The following is a 20,705-nucleotide window of genomic DNA, read 5'->3' on the forward strand; positions in this document are numbered from 1 at the left end:
TATTATTGTTTTTTTCTTTGAAGTAAATTTAGCCCACTTTTGCTAAAATAGAAAATATAGGCTACTGATGGTGCCTTGAATACCGGTTTCTTTCATTTAATGTTCATGTTATGGGGATTTTTATATAAAGGAAATTTGTCTTTTGTGTCTGTTGAAAATTAAAGATTACTGACAGAGCCATAAGAAAATATTGCTTTATTTATCTGATCATATTGGAATATATTTGTTAGGTTTTCAGTAGGTTCAATTAGGTTCACTAGACTATATGCGTCATTTAAAAATTTTTCAATGAACATTCGAACAGTCCGGCCCTCGGCTTGTAGCTAAATTTTTTATTTGGCCCTCCGTCCATTTGACTTTGACACCCCTGCTCTAGATCGACGTGTACGACCGCGTGTTTCAGTTCCCGCCAATATCCAGCAATTTGGCATAGCAATTGTAGAGGAGTGGGACATTCCACAATCAACTCTATGCGAAGGAGATGTGTCACGCTGCATGAGGCAAATGGTGGTCACACCAGATACTGACTGGTTTTCTGATCCACGCCCCTACTTTCTTTGAAAGTTATCTGTGAAATACATAGATTAGAGCCTAATAAATGTAAATTTACACCATTTCCTTATATGAACTTTGACCTTTTTGCATGTTGCATTTATTTTTGTTCAGTATATTATGGACCATGAAAATGGGTAAATAAGACTGTGATCTGCAAATACATTGACGGTCAACCTGAGCCAAGTGCTCTGAAGATCCATCCAGACATTTATTTTTAAACAAGTAGAATGATTTATTACAAAATATGTACAGGTCAACATAACTTTCTCTTTTCACAATATAAGAAAAATACAATTATGATCAAAAACCAGTACAAATATGAACCATTAGTTTAGTGCAGTGGTCACCAACAGGTCGATTGTTAAAAACTAAGCCATGCTATTTGTTTATTTTCCACTATTGACAGTAGGTGCACTTGATTCAGCAGCCCTAGCACAGGGAAGACTGTGTTCCCATTTTTAACAATTTCATGTGTCTGAAGGTAGAGCAAATCAAGTGGACCGATAGGCCTGCCACTGACCAATCATAGCTCAGACCACCATGTCTAGTGTCCTTGTGCCTTAAGACTGTAAAAAGAAGCCTTGAACCCACAGCAAAGTTGATACTGTCAGATTTAAAAACCATGACTAGAGACTCAACGAGTACCGCAAAGAGCTGCAGTTTTTATAAGTTCATGTTCAAGTTATTCAGCCCTGTCAACACTTTTATAAGCCATCATAGAATGCACATTCCCCCTACTTCCAATCTCCCCACAATCAGCACTGCAGCTGCAATGAACGAGTATAGAAAAGCATTCCGATAAGCTTGTGTTATTATTAGCTGCTTGTCTTTAATATTGAGGAATATTTCACTTTCTCTGGTCATAGGAGTAACATTAATTTGTGCACGAGGCAGAAATAATGCAGTGCAACTTGACTTTTGCCATCAGCTGGAAGACTGTGTCCCCTTTTCTCAGCAGAGGGCAGGTGAGCGGAGGGATGGCGAGTCGGGTGAGAGGAAGCCTCAAGAGCTGCTCCTTCTCCTCAGATTGACCATCGGATGCAGGCCATCAGTCCAGTAAAAAAATAAAAGCACATTTTGCTCACTCAGCTGTGCCTCAAACAAATTATCTATTACCAGTGTGATTATATAGCAAATGTGTGTTTTATATATATTTATTTATTTTCAAAATGGTCTGAGAAGAACATTGCCAGGGAAATTCAAGCAGGACAAATATGCAGTGATAATGTATTGGGGCCTATAGCCTACTGCACTAACTTCACGGCTACAGATCTGTTTTTAACTGGCTAATGTTGCGTAGGCTTACATTTCTTAAGTCACGTTTATTTAAAATATGAGCGGTAGATCGGCTTGCATTTGGACTCAGTGACCTTGACTCACAACAGGTTGGTGACCACTGGTTTAGTGCAAATTCGACAGCTTAAAATTAGTCTGAACTATTCTGTACTGAGTGACATAGAATACAGCTATCCACTGCCATCTTCTATCAATTCCAGTAACATCACAAAATTGGCAAGAACTTTCAAACACAAAACCTGGTTAACCCGTAAGACCACACGTCACTCCAAAACGACTCCATTTACTCTGTGGCCGTGTTGAGGTAGCGACTTTTATTTCTTGTGGTGATTCCAGAGAAGGAGGCGGCAGGAGGTCCTTTTCCGTCTGTGCTTAGCAGAGGGGCCTGAGAAAAGAGCATAACACAAGCGCAGCGGTTCAGTGAGAGGAAGAGGACGGCATGGCAGTGTTTACGAACACTTGGTTTGAGACTGAACTCACCTGGAGTGTTGTTGGCTGTTCAAACCCAGTATCCGTCTGTTCCACTGGACGGTTCCTGAAAGGTTCCTCCTCCACATCACCGTGGTCCGGGGTGGGGAACTTGGAGAGTTTCACCGGATTGATAGTAGCCAAAAGAGCAGGCATGGTGAAACAGGACAAGAAGCGAGCCTTCAGGAGAAGGTAGCCTGGGTTATGGCTGAAGCGCTCCGCCACAAAGCTCCGCACTGCAGCTACCTGTTGCTGTTCTTCCTGGTTCTCTTTCTCCTCTGGGGGTAGGAGCTGCATTGCACGAACTGCCAATGTCTTTTTACATTTCAGGAGACCTGAGAGGGTATTAAGACTGCTGACAAAAGGGGGTAAGTAGGGCAGAGTGACGCCCAAATCCGGAAGCGCAACTCCTCGCTTGCCGCTCAACCACTCTCTCACTTGTGCCGGGTCCTCCATGAACATCAGGTTGGGATCAAACTGCATTAGCTCCGGATTGCGGGGTGGAGGGACACTTTTAGGGTGGTTAAGCTGCACGATTCGGAGGGCTCCCTGTGGGAATGAGGCTGGAAGGGAGCCTGGAGGGACGTTGAGGACTAAAGCCTGTGGAGGGCCAGTCTGCGGTCTGATGGGAGCCGAGATGACCGTGTTCATGGGAATAGGTGAAACTGCATTGAGCTGAGGACAAGTGGTTGCCACAGCCTGCATGACTGGGTTAGTTATTCTCATGCGTTTCACTGGGTTGGTCATTCTTAGAGCAGTGTTGCTTGTGATGGTAATGGAGGTGGAGAGAGAGTTTACAGATGGGGAGGCAGTTCCCTGTGCTACGGATGAGGCAGGAGATAGCATGAGGGCAGATGGGTCTTTAGAGGGAGATGGGAAGACATAGGTCATATTGGGAGAGGCTTGTGTTGCAGCAGCATTTAGTGTTAGAGGGACTTGCTGGTTGATAATAATAGGGGATGGACAAGCAGGTGCAAGAGCATTTCGTGGTAGATTCTGAGGTGTCATCTGGATGCCAATGCCACTGATTGGCACAAGTCCAACGGGCATCAGGACCCAGGCAGTTTGTGGAGGGGACATAACCACGTTAGAAGGCTGGACAACTAGGCTCTCTTTGGTACGGGCTTTCTTGCGTTTGGGTGACTCTTCCACTGACTTTTTAGCATTCGCAGCATCCTTGAGGGCCTGTGCTTTCTCAGTAGGTTTACGATTGCGTTTTTTCCCTGAATGATTCTCATTAGCCTCCTCATTCACCCGGCCTATTGTAGTTGAGGATTGGATGGAAAGGGGAACAGGGAGTGTAGGTCGGTTGGGGGTCAAGGATATAAGTTGACCAGGTGTGGAGGGTATGGGTAGGCTGGGGGTAGAGAGTACAGGTTGACCAAGTGTGGAGAGTATAGGTCGGCTGGGGGTAGAGGGTCTGAGTTGGGTAAGTGCGGAAGGCATGAGTTGTTGTCTGGAAGTTGGAGTGGAGGGGACCGCAGGATGTGGGATGGACTGTACTACAGGCGGTGCAATGACAAAGGTCTGAGGGATCATCATCACAAGTTGATTGTTCTGCTTCCTCTTCTGCTGCTCGTTTCCCTTCTGGTTTAGCATACTGGCCACTGTTCTGGGACCATGGCGTTGCTTTGGGGTTTTCAATGAAGCTAGAAAAAGTAAATAAAACAGGGGTATTTACATTAAAATGTAATATCGATGAATAGATGTATTTAAAACAAATTTAAAAATACTGTGCAGTTGACCATCACTGATCTGAGTACTGAGTCTCTTAGCTAATGTATAAGTTATTTTGGGTGGTATAAATACACTAAAAGTAACCAGGAAGTGACTGCCCCTCAGCACTGTAGTTTTTAAAACTTAATTTTTAAAATATTTTTTAATGGTCTTCAATGCCCAAAGATGTAGCGCACTGGTCTTCAAGCACAGAACTTCATAAAAGGCATCTTGTAGAAGTTCCTCTACAAACACACACCATTTTATAACTGACAGCGTTAACATGAATTTCATTACACAATCACGAAGCCAATTCAAAACAGCATGGTAAACGATACGGAAGTACAACGGAAGTGACCGTCACTTTCACAGGGTACGACATATTCAAGGCCATATACAAATATAATGTTACCCTGTTTCGCTTCCCAAGATTTGTTTTCCAGGTATACAGCCTGAAACAGATAAATTGACGTCACAATTGTTACAATAAGCCCTGTTCAAATTGATTATAAGTAGAAATGACTTTAGATGCAAAAATGCAAAACCGTATGAAGGTTGTAAAAGTAGGAGAACTTTTTGTTTATAGTAAATTATACTCACTTGGTTGTTACGCATTTTAATGATCTGCTTACAGCCTTCTGCATCTAAACGGAGGACCTGTTTCAGATCAAAACATTAGAAAATGAGCAATGCATTATATATTGGTCATACTATCAGGAACGCTGACAACGGCTTCAAAATATGGTATTATAATCAGTTAACCTTTTTCACAAATTCTGGGCTGATGTTATGACGCATTAATTGTGTACCATAATAACTAGTCATGTGCTCTTGATATGCCAATAAAGAAAATATTTCCTGTACACTACCTTTCAAAAGTTTGGGGTCACATAGAAATGTCCTCATTTTTGAGAGATTAAAATAACATCCAATAACGTCCATTAAAATAACATCAAATTGATTAGAAATACAGTGTACACTCATGGCCAAAAGTTTTGAGAATGACACAAATATGAATTTCCACAAAGTTTGCTGCTTCAGTGTCTTTAGATATTTTTGTCAGATGTTACTATGGAATACTGGAGTCTAATTACAAGCATTTCAAAGTGTCAAATGTTTTTAAGTTGATGCAAAGAGTCAATATTTGCAGTGTTGACCCCTCTTTTTCAAGACATCTGCAATCCACCCTGGCATGCTGTCAATTAACTTCTGGGCCACATCCTGACTGATGGCAGCCCATTCTTGCATAATCAATGCTTGGAGTTTGTCAGAATGTGTGGGTTTCTGTTTGTCCACCCGCCTCTTGAGGATTGACCACAAATTCTTAATGGGATTAAGGTCTGGGGAGTGTCCTGGCCATGGACCCAAAATAGATGTTTAGTTCCCCGAGAAACACTTGGTTATCACTTTTGCCTTATGGCAAGGTGCTCCATCATGCTGGAAAAGGCATTGTTCGTCACCAAACTGTTCCTGGATGGTTGGGAGAAGGCCAGCATCCCGGAGTAGCCTCTTCACTGTTGACGTTGAGACTGGTGTTTTGCGGGTACTATTTAATGAAGCTGCCAGTTGAAGACTTGTGAGGCGTCTTTCTCAAAAAGAAGGACATTTCTAAGCGACCTCAAACTGTTGAACGGTAGTGTATGTTACTATACTGGCCAGAATATCTGCATAGGCCTACATCAGGGGATCGCAAACCTATTTGGCCCACGACACCATTTGAATATAAAAAAGTGAATGTAATCAACAGCCAAAGTTTACTTTTGAATTCTATTCAGTCTATTACAAATCAGTCTGACACTACTTTTGACAGTACAGTATTTCAATACGAAGGTAGTATGGTTTAAATGACTGAAATGCATCAGAAAGGTATTGGGAATTACAGACGATCATCAGGCAAGAATTTATAATGATCTTTTGTGTAGAAAAGAACATCATTGATGTTATTCCCCCAGTCCGAGTTAGTGCCTGGTCTGTTCACTCTGTCCTAATGAGCCTTGCTTGGCTTGTGGGTAAATATACACTGTGTACAAAAAACACCCCCCCCTTTTTTTTGCCCTCAGAACAGCCTCAATTTGTCGGGGCATGGACTCAACAAGGTGTCGAAAGCATTCCACAGGGATGCAGTTCTTGACACAAACCGATCTACTTACATACCTCGTTCAAAGGCACTTAAATATTTTGTCTTGCCCATTCACCCTCTGAATGGCGCACATACACAATCCATGTCAACAATTGTTTCAAGGATTAAAAATCCTTCTTTAGCCCATCTTCGCTCCTTCATCTACACTGATTGAAGTGGATTTAACAAGTGATCAGTTTCCACATGGTCAGTCTATATCATGGATAGAGCAGGTGTCCTTAATGTTTTGTACACTTTTCAAATCAGGCAATCTCGACCCCTGGTTTGGGAAACGCTGGCCTAGGAGCTTGCATCCTTAAGTAAAACCTGACTGGCATAATTTGAAATGACATAATTGTGTCCATTCATAGAAAGTGTTATATTTGTGGGTTCATTCCCTACCTGCAGAAAGAACAAAAACACTGGGCTATTGGTGAGTCCAATGCTCTCTGCTCTCTCTCGCACCATGTCCGCTAAAAAACAACAAGAGATCATAGGATCAAGTCATCGGTTCAGTCCTGAAAGAACCATTATGAAACCACCAAAATGCAAATTGTCGTTTTCTACAAGTGAGAGAGAAGTTGTGACTTATTGCCTTGACATCTTGTAAAGTACCTTCACGGCGCTTGTTTGAAGAGGGTGGTGGGGGCATAAGCACATTGCCCACCCAGGGAGTGACTGCCAACTGAAGGGAATAGTTGAGAGTGACGCAGGTTTCACTGTTGGCAGAGGACTCCTTTTGTCTTGAGGACTTGTGGGCTGTCCCCTGGTCACCGCTGATAGGCCCACTGTTTTTCTGCAGAGACAAATGCATGGGATAGAAAACAGAAGACCTGTAATCAGACTTCACAAGGAGAAAACCTCTGTATTAACAAAGCTCAATCTGTGTCATAGATTGAGCTGGATGGGCCATGCAACTAAAGCGTTGAGCACACAACTATGACAACATATTTTGTTCACTCCCTTCTAAACCTTCATTCAACAGTTTATATCTACGTATTTGTATGAAACGGTCAGATGTATTGATGGATTGTAATAATAATAATAATAATACATATTTTTATTATAATGTATACAGACAAATTAATAAAAATGTACCCACTGGAAACAACTTTGTTTTGGATTTTTTTAAAGCAATTGAAATGCCTGTTTCAACACAAGGAGAGTGTCACCTGGCGACTTACATGTTTTCTGGCATTGGTTTTCTTCCAAGCGATCAGGTTTTTCACCTCTCCGTAGCACACCTTCAGCATGGCCAGGTCACTGTTGTAATCCTTTAGAAGGAACACATACAGAGAACGTCACATGCTACTTTATGTCACAAAGCCGGCTCAATGGGTTAGCTTGCTAACTTTCCAACATACTCTAAAATCATCATCATATTTCAGGTCATAAACAGTGACACCCACTTCAAAATGAGCATGGTGTAATTGACGCCACACTCCAAACCGCTGATTAACGTTAACTGCCTATCTTAAATGATCCTGTTCTGTGATACACTGATTAAGTAAATATTTATGGTTACCGATGCAGGTCCACAGTATGCGTTATGATGAGTGCTATTTAGGAACAAAATGACAATAGGGACAGGTGTTGAAAATGTGCTTAAGGTAAACACATAATGGTGCAACACATGATTGTTTAGAAATAAATACATGCTGGTACCTTCTTTGCTAGGATTGGGGGGTTTTGTCCGATGACAGTGGCAGCAGGTTTGCCGAAGCGGTCCAGGATAGTGGAACGTACCACTATGACCTTGCGTGCCGCATCCTGGCTGTCCGTCGTTGCCTGCTCTTGCGTTGTGTTCTTGCTGGGCCGTTCAACCATCATGCTCCTCACCTTCCCCAGCCCTTCAAACTCCTTCTCTAGCACGGGGATCCATTGCTCCATGTCTGGTTGGGTGTAGTCTTTGATAATGTCACTTTCCTGATCAGACCAGTGCGGTTCAATGAACTTCTGTTGCTTCTCGTCGTCACTGTCCATAAACTCAATCTCGACGTTCTCCTCCTCGTCGGAGCTTGAGTGCTCATCATCGTCTCGCCTCATCAGCTTACTCTTGATGCTCCCCACAGCCGCAATCTTTCTCCTTCGCTGCAATGCTCTTTTACTTTTGTCCCTCTCTCTGGGCTGTTTACAAAAACAAGAGAAGAATTAACTGTGTCCAGTGTCACAGATTGAGTTGAGAGAGACATGAACGCTACATAGTCAACACTGACCTTGTACCCAGTCATTCTCCTCCACTGTTGAAGGACCTGGCAGTCAATTCTGTTGGGAATCTCGGCAGCTATCTTAGACCATTTACCTATAAAAAAGGATAAAATGAACCGTTAGACGATTATTATCAAGAAAGACGATGGATTATTTTGATACAGTTTCTGTGCGAGACAGCTTTCTATAACAGTTCCTACGTCCATATTTCTCCACCAATCGTTTGAGCTGTGCCTTTTCCATCTCGTCAAAGGGCCCCTTCTTCACATTCCCAACCAGGACGTCCACGTACCTACAGGGTAAAACAATAGTTTGTCAGTGACAGTACTTTTTAAGTTTGAGTTAAATAAAATGGGTTGGCCAACAGGGAAATGGTCAGGGAATGTGGTGAGGGTGTAGTCAATGTATTAGCTCTATCGATCAGTCCATATTAGTCCTCACCTGTCCCGACACTGGCCATCATTTCTGCCAGGCACATCCTGACGGATCTTCCACCAGTTCCCCGCCCCGTGTTTAGCCACTGCGCTCAGTAGCATCTGCAACAACCAAAAATCGGAGCACAACTTATATTATCAAACAGCTATACACTACCGTTCAAAAGTTTGGGGGTCACTTAGAAACATCCTTGTTTTTGAAAGAAAAGCACATTCAAATAACATCAAATTGTCCATTAAAATAACATCAAATTGATTAGAAATACAGTGTAGACATTAATGTTGTAAATGACTATTGTTGCAGGAAACGGCAGATTTTTTATGGAATATCTACATAGGGGTACAGAGGTCCATTATCAGCAACCATCACACTTGTGTTCTAATGGCACGTTGTGTTAGCTAATCCAAGTTTATCATTTTAAAAGGCTAATTGATCATTAGAAAACCCTTTTGCAATTATGTTAGCACAGCTGAAAACGGTTGCCCTGATTAAAGAACCAACAAAACTGGCCTTCTTTAGACTAGTTGAGTATCTGGAGCATCAGCATTTGTGAGTTCGATTACAGGCTCAAAATGGCCAGAAACAAATAACTTTCTTCTGAAACTTGTCAGTCTATTCTTGTTCTGAGAAATGCCAAGAACATTGCCAAGAAACTGAAGATCTCGTACAATGCTGTGTACTACTCCCTTCATAGAACAGTGCAAACTGGCTCTAACCCGGATAGAAAGAGGAGCGGGAGGCCCTGGTAAACAACTGAGCAAGAGGACAAGTACATTAGTGTCTAGTTTCAGAAATAGATGCCTCACTGGCAGCTTCATTAAATAGTATCCGCAAAAAAACACCAGCCTCAACGTCAACAGTGAAGAGGCGACTCCGGGACGCTGGCCTTCTAGGCAAAGTAATAGCCATATCTCAGACTGGCCAATAAAAAGAAAAGATTAAGATGGGCAAAAGAACAGACACAGGAAGATTGGAAAAAATCTAAGTTTGAGGTGTTCGGATCACAAAGAAGAACATTCGTGAGATGCAGAAAAAATTATAAGATGCTAGAGGAGTGCTTGATGCCATCTGTCAAGCATGGAGGCAATGTGATGGTCTGGGGGTGCTTTGGTGGTGGTAAAGTGGGAGATTTGTACAGGGTAAAAAGGATCTTGAAGAAGGAAGGCTATCACTCCATTTTGTAACACCATGTGGACGGCGCTTAAATTGGAGCCAATTTCCTCCTACAACAGGACAATGACCCAAAGCACAGCTCCAAACTATGCAATAACTATTTAGGGATGAAGCAGTCAGCTGGTATTCTGTCTGTAATGGTGTGGTCAGCACAGTCACCGGATCGCAACCCTATTGAGCTGTTGTGGGAGCAGCTTGACCATATGGTATGTAAGAAGTTCCCAAGCCAATCCAACTTGTGGGAGGTGCTTCAGGAAGCATGGGGTGAAATCGCTTCAGATTACCTCAACAAATGTACCACTAGAATTCCAAAAGGTCGGCAAGGCTGTAATTGCTGCAAATGGAGGATTCTTTGACGAAAGCAAAGTTTGAGGGACACAATTATTATTTCAACAAAAAAAAAAAAACATTATTTATAACCTCGTCAACATCTTGACTATATTTCCTATTCATTTTGCAACTGCTTTCATGTATGTTTTCATGGAAAACAAGTACATTTCTAAGTGGCCCAAAAACTTTTGAACGGTAGTGTACATATCGGCACATCTCAAACTGCCCTTGTAACAGATTCGATGAATCAAATCAATTTCCCTACAAAAAAAAATTCACAAACCCTCCTGACCATACCTCATCTTCTTCTTTAGACCAATAGCCTTTTTTGAGGGTGGGGTCCAGAACCTGAGTCCACCGATACATCAGCTGGCATGAATCCCGGCCCTCCATGAAATAGGAGACTGGAGTAAAACAGAAAAAGCAAGTGAAATTTCCAGAACCCAACACACGACGCACTACAACGACAAGCTACAGTATCTTTTATTGAACAAGCACTTTGTCTAGAGAAACTAGTTAGTAGACTAGAGGAGTGGACAGTAAGTAGTATCCCGAGAGCTTTTCGCCCCACTGGAGCATAACAGTAAAGTGGACATCAATAACAACAACTGTCATCGATGTGTACAAACAATAAAAACATGTTCATGTGTAAAACCCCAGGGTGTACACTGGGAGGCGGGAACATACTCTGGGTGTACGGGATGTAGTTCCCGATACGCATCTTCTCCACCAGCTCTCGAAGGATCTCGTCCTCCATGCCGCCCCACCTCCTCCTCCTGAAGTCGGTACAGATGTAGCGCTGGTACGTCTGGAGACACATGAAGGCTGTCCTGTTGGTCTGTGTGTGACAGACAGGGGGGGGGACATGAGTTCAGAATGGATAACGCCAAATCGTTTACACATTCAAAGAAATGGTTTGTGTTAAGACGTTCGGGGAATTACACTTGATCTACCTACTACCGAGAAACTTTAACCGCTCAGTCAGGCACTTATCTCTAAGCAAAGCCCAATCAAACTGTGCAAATCAGGACTGGAAATCACACCTCTGGATCCCACTGATAGGAAGGGGTAATGACCATGAGTCATGATTGGCCAATACTATACGTCTGCTCTTACCCCAAGTTTATCAGCAATCAGATCCCAGTTGTGGTGCCCATGTTTTAGAGCGACTTTCTTGAGCATCTCAATTTCGTTTTCCTTCCAACTGGCTTTGTTAATGGAGGGATGCAGGTAGTTCTGCCAAAAGCTTTTTATGTGTTCAGCTTCACGGATGCCTTCAAACTGGATAGGAATACGATTTCAGAGTCAACACTTAAGCCTTTTTAACAATAGGAAAACAAACGGGGTGGGGGTGGGGGGATGACCGAAGTTACTCAACCCACATCAATATTGGAAATCTTTTGCCAATCATGGTCATCATAGCGGCCACCCATCAGCTCATCCTCCTTCAGTGCACTGCAAGGTAAAGCAGATCCGGAAACAGTCATACAGCAATGGTTTGACTCAGGAATGAACGTGACAATACATATTGATTAAACAATTTGAATCCATTTAACAGCTTCGTACTAAGTGAGAACAAAACAGACCTGTCTGACAAGATAACCTGACGCTTATTGGATTTAATAGGCTAGGTCATTATTTCCCATTACAGAGTTATGACGGTAATCACCTGATGGCCTCAATGTCCTTTTCAATTTCAGTGATTTGTTTCCGCAGGATTTGCTTTTCCACATTTTCAGAGCTGACCATTTTCTGTGTAAGGTATTCCACCCTATGAGACAAAAGAAACTTCATGTCATTCATGAAGGCCATTGGGTTAATAATCCTAATCTATTCAACTTCTACAGCGCTTTTCTTTACAGAAATAATCTCAAAGTGCTTGAAAACACAAAACAAAGAGAAATAAAAATACAACAGCTATCATAGTAGGTCTACACTACTATTTTCCGCCAGAGTAGAACGTTTTCAGTTGTTAAAGCCTCCAGATGGGCCGACACCAATCCTCAATAAATGTTAAGCTACATTTCATACACCCTGTGTAAAAATCAGAAGTTTTGCTACATTTTGAAAAGCACAGGAGCGAATAACACATGACCATTTCAAAATCCATCTACACTTTTTATTGGCATTTTGTTGCTTTACAAAGGAAGATTGACATTTTTTGTAATTTTTTGTCAATGACCTACATAAAATACTCATGTCAGTAGAAGGAAAAAAATGCATTTTAAAGATGAATGTAAACTTAAACACTAATATAGCATGAATAGATATTCACCCAGAGTCAATACACGTTAGAAAAACCTTTAGCAAGTGTGCAAAGCTCGTGCACACCTGTATTGTGCAATATTTGCCGATTATTATTTTCTAAATTCTTCAAGCTCTGTCAAGATGTTGGGGATCATGACTAGATGTACATTTTCCAGTCTTGCTATAGATTTAAGATTTAAGTCAAAACTGTAACTTTGCCACTCAGGAACATAAACTGTCTTCTTGGTAAGCAAGTCCAGTGTAGGTTTGGCTTTGTGTTGTAGTTTATCGTCCTGCTGAAAGGTGAATTCCTCTCCCAGTGTCTGGGGTAAAGCAGACTGAAGCAGGTTTTCCTTTAGGATTTTTGCCTGTCTTTGTTGATGTCAAGCATACCCATAACATGATGTAGCCACCACCATTCCCTAAACATAACGCTTTGCAATGCGTTATTTTGTGCCTTGTTAAATACACATTCATGTTTCGGAATATTTTTTAAATTCTGCATATTTTTCTTTTTGTATTTTAGGTCATTATTTTTGAGTCACTACAATGTTGTTGATCCATCCTCAATTCTCCCATCACAGCCACAACCTGTAGCCTTTTTAAAATCACCTAATTGCCTCATGGGTGACATCCCTAAGAAATGTCCTTCCTGTCCTGAAGCTCAGTTCAGAAGAACTGTATGTGTCTGGGTGGTTTAATATATCATCCACAACATCATTATTATTAACTTGACCATGCTTAAAGATATATTCAAATGTCTGATTTGTTATTGTTACCCATCTACCAATCACTGCCGTTCTTTATGAGGCTTTCGCAAATCCCCCTGGTCTTTGTAGTTGAATCTGTGCTTGAAACTCAATACTTGATTGAGGGACCTTACAGATGTTGGATTTATGGAGGACAGAGGTAGTCATTCAAAAATCATGTTAATCCCTATTATTTCACACAGAATCCATACAACTTTTGTGATTTAAGCCAAATTTGACTTCTGAACTAATTTAGTCTTGCCTAAACAAGGTGGGTGATACTTATACAACAACTATACTTGAGTTATTTATGTTTAAAAAAAAAAGATGCATTTTCTTTTCGCTTTGACACTATGGTGTGTTTTATGTAGAACAATGCCCCCAAAAAAAGAAAATCACATCTATTTCAATCCGACTTTAAAAAGCAACAAAATGTGAAAAATGTTCAAATGTTGCAGTTGAAATTTGGGTTATCGATTCTGCTTCCATAGGCTCAAGTGGGTGTAGACTTTCTACAGGCACTGTACATGATGAATTTAAAAAATATATAAAATACTCTTCAGGGGAAAACAACCCTTTACTTACTTGGACAGCTTGGGCTGTATCATGCGCTTCGTGCTGTCTTTCATGACAGCATTTATCAGCAGAGTCTTCTGCCAGCCTTCCCCTGAAAATACAAAACCGGCTATTTAAAAAGTAATCAAGACGCCACGTCACATTCTGATAGTGATGTCACATAACAAGGGTGCAAGAAGCACTTAAGGTCTAACAATTATTATTTTTGTACTCACATCTTTTCATCTTGACGTCGTCAGTAGGTCCGATCCTTTTACTCATCTTCTCTCTGGCTTCTGGATTAGCAGGTGGGCCCTGTGGGAATCAGAGAGGCAATGTAAAAACATGGAGATATACAGTACCAGTCAAAAGTTTGGACACCTACTCATTCCTGGATTTTCTTTATTTTTAATATTTTCTACACTGTAGAATAATAGTGGATACATCACAACTATGAAATAACACATATGGAATCATTGTTGTAAACAAACAAATTGTGTTAAACAAATCAAAACACAGTTTATATTTGAGATTCTTCAAAGTAGCCACCCTTTGCCTTGGTGACAGCTTTGCACATTTGGCATTCTCTCAACCAGCTTCACCTGGAATGCTTTTCCAACAGTCTTGAAGGAGTTCCCACATATGCTGAGCACTTGCTGGCTGCTTTTCCTTCATTCTGCAGACCAACTCATCATCATCTCAAACGATCTCAATTGGTTTGCAATCCGGTGATTGTGAAGGCCAGGTCATCTGATATAGCACTCATCACTACCCTTCTTGGTCAAATGACCATTACACAGCCTGGAGGTGTGTTTGGTAATTGTCCTGATGAAAAACAAATGATAGTGGGACTAAGCGCAAACCAGATGGGATGGTGTACCGCTGCACAATGCTGTGGTAGCCTTGCTGGTTAGGTGTGCCTTGAATTCTAAATACAATCACTGACAGGGTCACCAGCAAAGCGCCCCACACCTCCACGATGGGAACCACACATGCGGCGAACATCCGTTCACCTACTCTGCATCTCACCAACACACGGCTGTTGGAACCAAAAATCTCTGATTTGGACTCATCAGACCAAAGGATAGATTTCCACCGGTTTAATATCCATTGCTCGTGTTTTTTGGCCCAAGCAAGTCTCTTCTTCTTATTGGTGTCGTTTAGTAGTGGTTTCTTTGTAGCAATTTGATCATGAATGCTTAAGTCACACAGTCTCCTCTGAACAGTTGATGTGAAGATGTGTCTGTTACTTGAACTCTGAAAAGCATTTATTTGGGCTGGAATTTCTGAGGCTGGTAACGCCAATGAACTTATCCTCTGCAGCAGACGTAACTCTGGTTCTTCTTTTCCTGTGGCTGTCATCATGAGAGCCAGTTTCTTCATAGCGCTTGATGGTTTTTGCGACTGCACTTGAAGAAACTTTCAAAGTTCCTGAAATTTTCCAGATTGACTGACCTTCATGTCTTTAAATAATGGTGGACTTTTCTCTTTGCTTATTTGAGCTGTGCTTGGCATAATATGGATGTGGTCTTTTACAAATTAGGACTCTTGTCACAACTGATTGGCTCAAACACATTAAGGAAAGAAATTTGACAAATTAACTTTTAACAAGGCACACCTGTTAAATAAAATGCATTCCAGGTGACTACCTCATGAAGCTGGTTGAGAGAATGCCAAGAGTGTGCAAAGCTGTCATCATCAAGGCAAAGGGTGGCTACTTTGAAGAATCTGAAATATAAATATATATTTTGATTTCTTTAACACTTTATTGGTTACTACATGATTCCATGTGTTATTTCATAGTTTTTATGTATTCACTATTATAATACAATATAGAAAATAGTCAAAAAGAAAAACCCTTCAATGAATAGGTGTGTCCAAACCTTTGACTGGTACTATATATTTGACCAAGGCTATATCCGCCTGACCCTGCTCATATTGTATTGAATCTGCAGTCTGATACCTACCAGACATGTGACTTTATCTCTGAAATAGGGCTTCAGAAAGCTCCCCAAGAAAAACTTCAGTGTGGGTTGTCCAGATGTGGTAGCCTGGGGAGTTCCTGTGGCAGACAGCTGAGTCATAATCTCTTTCTGTAGGGAAAGACAGACATTATTACATCGCACAGCTTCATTTAACAGATTCCATACGGCACCTTTAAGAATAGCTGTATGCTTTTAGTTGTTGGCCTTTTACTTGTTGGTGTTGATTGTCTGATAACAGTCGCTCCAGCTCCTCTAATTTCTCTTTCAACACTTCCTGGTAAACAAGGTTCATTTGCAGACATGTATCTGTGTTCTGGGGTAGATCCAGCTCCTCAGCACTGTCCTCTTTGCTCTACCAGATGTAGGAGATAGGAGAGGGCAGGCATTTTACAGACATCTTACTTTACATACTGTATTATTTACATCATGTGATAAACTGAAAACTGGAGTCATAGAATAGTGAAAATGGTAATCAATACGAACCGATTCTGTTTCACTTCCTTGGACATCCTCATCTGTTTCAATACATTATAAAAGAAGTCACATGTGGTAGAAATGCATATTAGCAGGAAAACATATTCATGAAACAATGCATAACCTGTTTAAAGAACACAAGGCAAGGGCAATGGCTACCTGACAGAATCTCAGCATTAGATGCATTTGGGCCAAGAGTGCACTCCAACTCTTCAATCTCTCTCTGTATTTGCTCCCGCTCTGCCTCCAGGTCCCCTGGAGGACCCTAGAAGAGCAGGTTAACATTATTTCTCAATTCATCTGAGATAAATCACGAGGTACTATTGGTAATGTCAATGAGTCTTACCAAATCTTCTGGTTGAGATGCATTATCGTCTGATCCATCATCTGACAACAGTAAAAAATAAAAATGTTAAAGTACATTTAGGAAGCCCTTAGCCAAGCAAACACAGCCAAGGAGTTGGAGACTAAATTGTATTCTATGATTAGACTAAGGTCCAGTTTTTCAAGTTATCGATAGGATTACAAGCATAGAAATAGAATTCATAGAATGGAAGTTCCCATTCATGTCAATGATTTGTAATTGCTATACATTTAATACTACCCATAGACGAAACCTAGATTGATAACTTCAGAAAAACTGGGGGTCAGGGTCTCTCTCTGCAAGCTCACTGCAACAATAACGCAGAAACAACCTCCCCCCCCAAAAAAATAATGAATAAACATAATAGTTCTGTGTTTCATCATTTTCCTTCAATTCGCAAGAGGCTGAATGTACTTCACAAGAGAAAGCATCCAAGCGAGTGAAAAAGCGCCCCTCTGTCTCTCTACGTGGAAGTCATCTATCTGATACGGTCTGGTCCAAACGAGTATGACATTGTTGTCGCCCTTAACATTGAAGGCATGGGAAGCCAGCGAGCATCTGGCCTCCATTGACCAAAATGTTCCAATCAGTGTTGAGCTAATCTGAGCGAGCTCAACAGTGAATGGTCCTGGCACACCAAAAAAGTGTCAAGGGAAGCCAGCGTGGATTTGGCATCACTCCTATCAAATCCCATTGAGAGCATACCTCATTGACAGAAAACCATGAATAGTTGCATCATTGTGTTGTTGTGCTCCGGTGGCTAGCTGGCTAGAATTGACCCTTTCCTAAATTAGCCATGGGGATAGGGATTTGGACTTGTGGTTTTACTTAATTCTTCGTACTGGTCAATGATTATAATGTCGATTCGGATCCAACCATTAATTCATACATTGTTGTTGCCCTGGCCTTAGAGGATGGACGTTCAATCTGTAGAAGGCTAATGTTAACTAGCTAACGTTGCCCATCAATAGAAGTTAGGCTAGTGAGCAAGCATTTTAGCCAGGTAGCCTAGGACAACAAAATAACATAAGCATGTACTGTATGACAGTGATAGACCTTTTCGTCAACATGAAAAAAAGGTAATTGGCCTTTCTCCACAAGTAGGGTGAGTCAACATGTTTTTCGACTTGCACAAATTACCAGAAATCAGAACCATGGACAGCCACATCATATTTAGCTGACATTAATTGGACTAAATAGTCACTGTATTAGACTAAGCAGAGGAGATTTTGTGATGTTGAAATTTGCGACTTGCGGTAACTCGGTGGTTCTAAATCAATAGTTATTTAGTGGTCTGAAGATTTTGTTAACATTAACTTGCTAGGTCATGTAACTGGCAATATGCTGTGTGGACTTCACGGGACAGAGGTGGCTACCGGTTTTGTAATAAATCAAGGTGTGGTTGAATTTATTCTGCAACTGTCTACATATAGTCTCGCCGGGCCCTATATATATTGTAACGACCCTGGGTTTATAAGCTTGGATATCGACTCCGCCGCTTGAGCATTATTTTGTGGCACAGTCGATAGCTCGCTGGACTTCGGGATAGAAGGTTGAGGGTTCGAGACCTGCTCCCTACCCGTTTCATTACTAGATATTGTAATGAAACAGCAGGGAGCAGGTCTCTAACCCTCGACCTTCTAGCCCAAAGTCCAGCACGCTATCGGCTGTGCCGCGCAAGCGGCAGAGTCGATATCAGAGCTTATAAACCCAGGGTCCTTACACTAGTCCCTCCTTTCAAAGGACATTCTATTTCACTTAAGATCTCTACGTGCTACAAACGACACTGCTGGAATATTAACTTAGCTTGCGACTAAGTCTTACCGGAACGCGCTCACCGGCCAAGCACACGCACTGTCGTGGATGCAAGGTCCGATCACTTCTGACACCAATATAATGAAACAGGCAGGGGGCAGAACTCCAACCCTCAACCTTCTAGCCCAGTGAGCTATCGACTGTGCCACAAAAGCATGCTCGAGCGGCAGAGTTGATATCTGCACTGGACTTCGGGCTAGAAGGTCGAGGGTTCGAGACCTGCTCCCTGCCTGTTTCATTACATTGGTGTGTGTGTATAGATATATATATCCTGGTCGCAAGGCATATGAATTCACAGGGTTATAGAGCAAACAACGCAGTTATCACAACACATAGGTTGTAATATGGCTTCCCTAATGATTTTACACACGCACCCCTAACTTACTGCTTTAATATACTTCAGATACCCACCAGATGAACAACTGTCTGAAGATAGTTCAATGGAGTTGCTTTCGGGACCAAGGCTGCGCTCGAGCACCAAAATCTGGCGTTCGACTTTCTCCCTCTGTGCAAGAAGGTCATCCGAGGACATAATGGATGAGTCACCTTTTAAAAAAAACAATGTAAAATGAATGATAACAAAACCAGGGATCCATTTATTATAGGACAATATGCATTGAAAATACAGGACGTTACAGTAGTTAGCTGACAACATTGAAAGCAAGCAGGGGGAGCGTGCTGGAATCCAAACCCATTCGCGAGCAGCAACACAACATTTGCAGGTAGCTAACGTAACTTAGTAACTAGCAAACAACACCTGAACTAAACCCAACGTGCAGAAAAAAGCAACGTCCCTCAACTTCAGCAGTCAAAAGTGTTCTAATGTAGCTAGCTAGCTAGCCATGCAGTCTTGACCAGGAGGAGCATCTGAAAGCTTGCTAAACGCTTCTTACCAAGACTGTCATCCAAGTTAACAGATGTGTCTTCTTATGTTATACATAAAATATTATGTAGAAACAAATATATTTAACTTTCTAAATCCCAATGAAATTGTCTGACATCCTATTTCACTTAAGATCTCTACGTGCTACAAACGACTCTGCTGGAATATTAACATATTTCCCAGAATGCAACTGTGAAATAATCAACGTTTATGTTGTTTTTAAAATTATATTATTGTTTATCATGCATAAACAATTTAGACACATATTCACCGAATATTCCTACTCAAATACTGTTACTTGATTAAAATAATCAAATGGTACGTTGCAATATTCGAATACCCACAATGCAACGCGGGTATCACAGTAAACGTCACAGCCTTGTACAGAGTCACTCCGTTGTTGAAGACAAAGATTATCGATAAACTGACAAGATCACATGTCTCTTCGCTATAACAATGGGAGTCGTTGTCCACAGAGGCACGGTGGGCTGTCCAGCTCCCGCCTATCCTTGATTTTGATTGGTGAATACATCTCATTATTGTAATCAGTTCTCGATTATTCGATAATGGTTGTTGACGCATGTAATTCAATGGGAGAGATGCTAGTATGCTACTAGCCTCAATCCATGAATACACATAGACAACTCGAATATAAATGTTTTTTTCCTCAAAGTTGCCGGGATATCACGTGTCCTACTTATGTCAGTAAACTCATAACGTAAGCATTATGAAACGTCTATTACTGCAAATAAACCTCATGTAGCAAATAAGCCATTCATTACTTTGTTGACCAATTCGACTCTCGTTGGCCTCCATACAAAAATCTTGGGAGTGTTCTGCCTTGTGGGAGATCTGTCGACGTGCCCTTGAGCAAGGCATTGACCGGAAATGTTTCTGTGTGTCGATCTGAATGGGAGTCTGTTGGATGACTGGTGTGGTGTAGTTGTTGAGCGGCTTCACTGCAAGTATATTGTATGTTTTGGATATTCAATAAAATGCACACATGACTGTAAGTCGCTTTGGATAAAAGCGTCTGCTAAATGGCATATATTATTATTATTATTATAAAATAAAAAAATTAAAAACGAATGCTTCGGTGGGCGAAACGCTGAAAAAACACCACATGCTAGAGGGAGACAGCCTCTCTCTTCCTCTCTGTTGCAGCACAAGCTTATCAAAGCCACCACACGATTGTGACAAATTCCTAGAGCAGTTCAACCTTATTGGGCACAGGGGGAGGCTAGTGTGTTTTTTTTCCTGGTTTACATTCACTCTTTTGCAGTTTTTACTATACCATTTCTTCCATTCTAGCCAAATTCCTCATCTGCTTGCA

The 20,705-nt window shown here is 41.4% G+C and overlaps 1 protein-coding gene across 4 annotated transcripts; it reads right to left on the reverse strand.

Annotated features, from left to right (window-relative positions):
- Positions 1-735: 735 nt before the first annotated feature.
- snapc4 (small nuclear RNA activating complex, polypeptide 4) lies at positions 736-19,741 on the reverse strand. Of its 4 annotated transcripts, none has more exons than XM_035735437.2 (25): positions 19,717-19,741; positions 18,901-19,035; positions 16,657-16,697; positions 16,470-16,575; positions 16,320-16,351; positions 16,048-16,188; positions 15,819-15,944; positions 14,088-14,166; positions 13,882-13,963; positions 11,970-12,071; positions 11,683-11,755; positions 11,417-11,581; positions 10,988-11,138; positions 10,598-10,704; positions 8,804-8,898; positions 8,563-8,654; positions 8,371-8,456; positions 7,820-8,281; positions 7,339-7,428; positions 6,770-6,950; positions 6,557-6,627; positions 4,636-4,692; positions 4,448-4,487; positions 2,332-3,968; positions 736-2,236 (listed from the first exon to the last, which is right to left on the reverse strand). In XM_035735437.2, exons 2-25 carry the CDS (start codon positions 19,019-19,021, stop codon positions 2,135-2,137), a joined length of 4,239 nt encoding a protein of 1,412 aa, XP_035591330.1. In that variant the 5' UTR covers positions 19,022-19,035; positions 19,717-19,741; the 3' UTR covers positions 736-2,134. The 4 variants fall into 4 exon arrangements, with proteins under 4 accessions (XP_035591330.1, XP_035591331.1, XP_035591328.1 ...); XM_035735438.2 differs by lacking the exon at positions 19,717-19,741 and adding an exon at positions 19,644-19,661; XM_035735435.2 differs by lacking the exon at positions 19,717-19,741 and adding an exon at positions 19,383-19,547.
- Positions 19,742-20,705: the final 964 nt, after the last annotated feature.

The sequence above is a fragment of the Oncorhynchus keta genome, chromosome 25 (assembly GCF_023373465.1).
Source record: "Oncorhynchus keta strain PuntledgeMale-10-30-2019 chromosome 25, Oket_V2, whole genome shotgun sequence".
Lineage (NCBI taxonomy): Eukaryota > Metazoa > Chordata > Actinopteri > Salmoniformes > Salmonidae > Oncorhynchus > Oncorhynchus keta.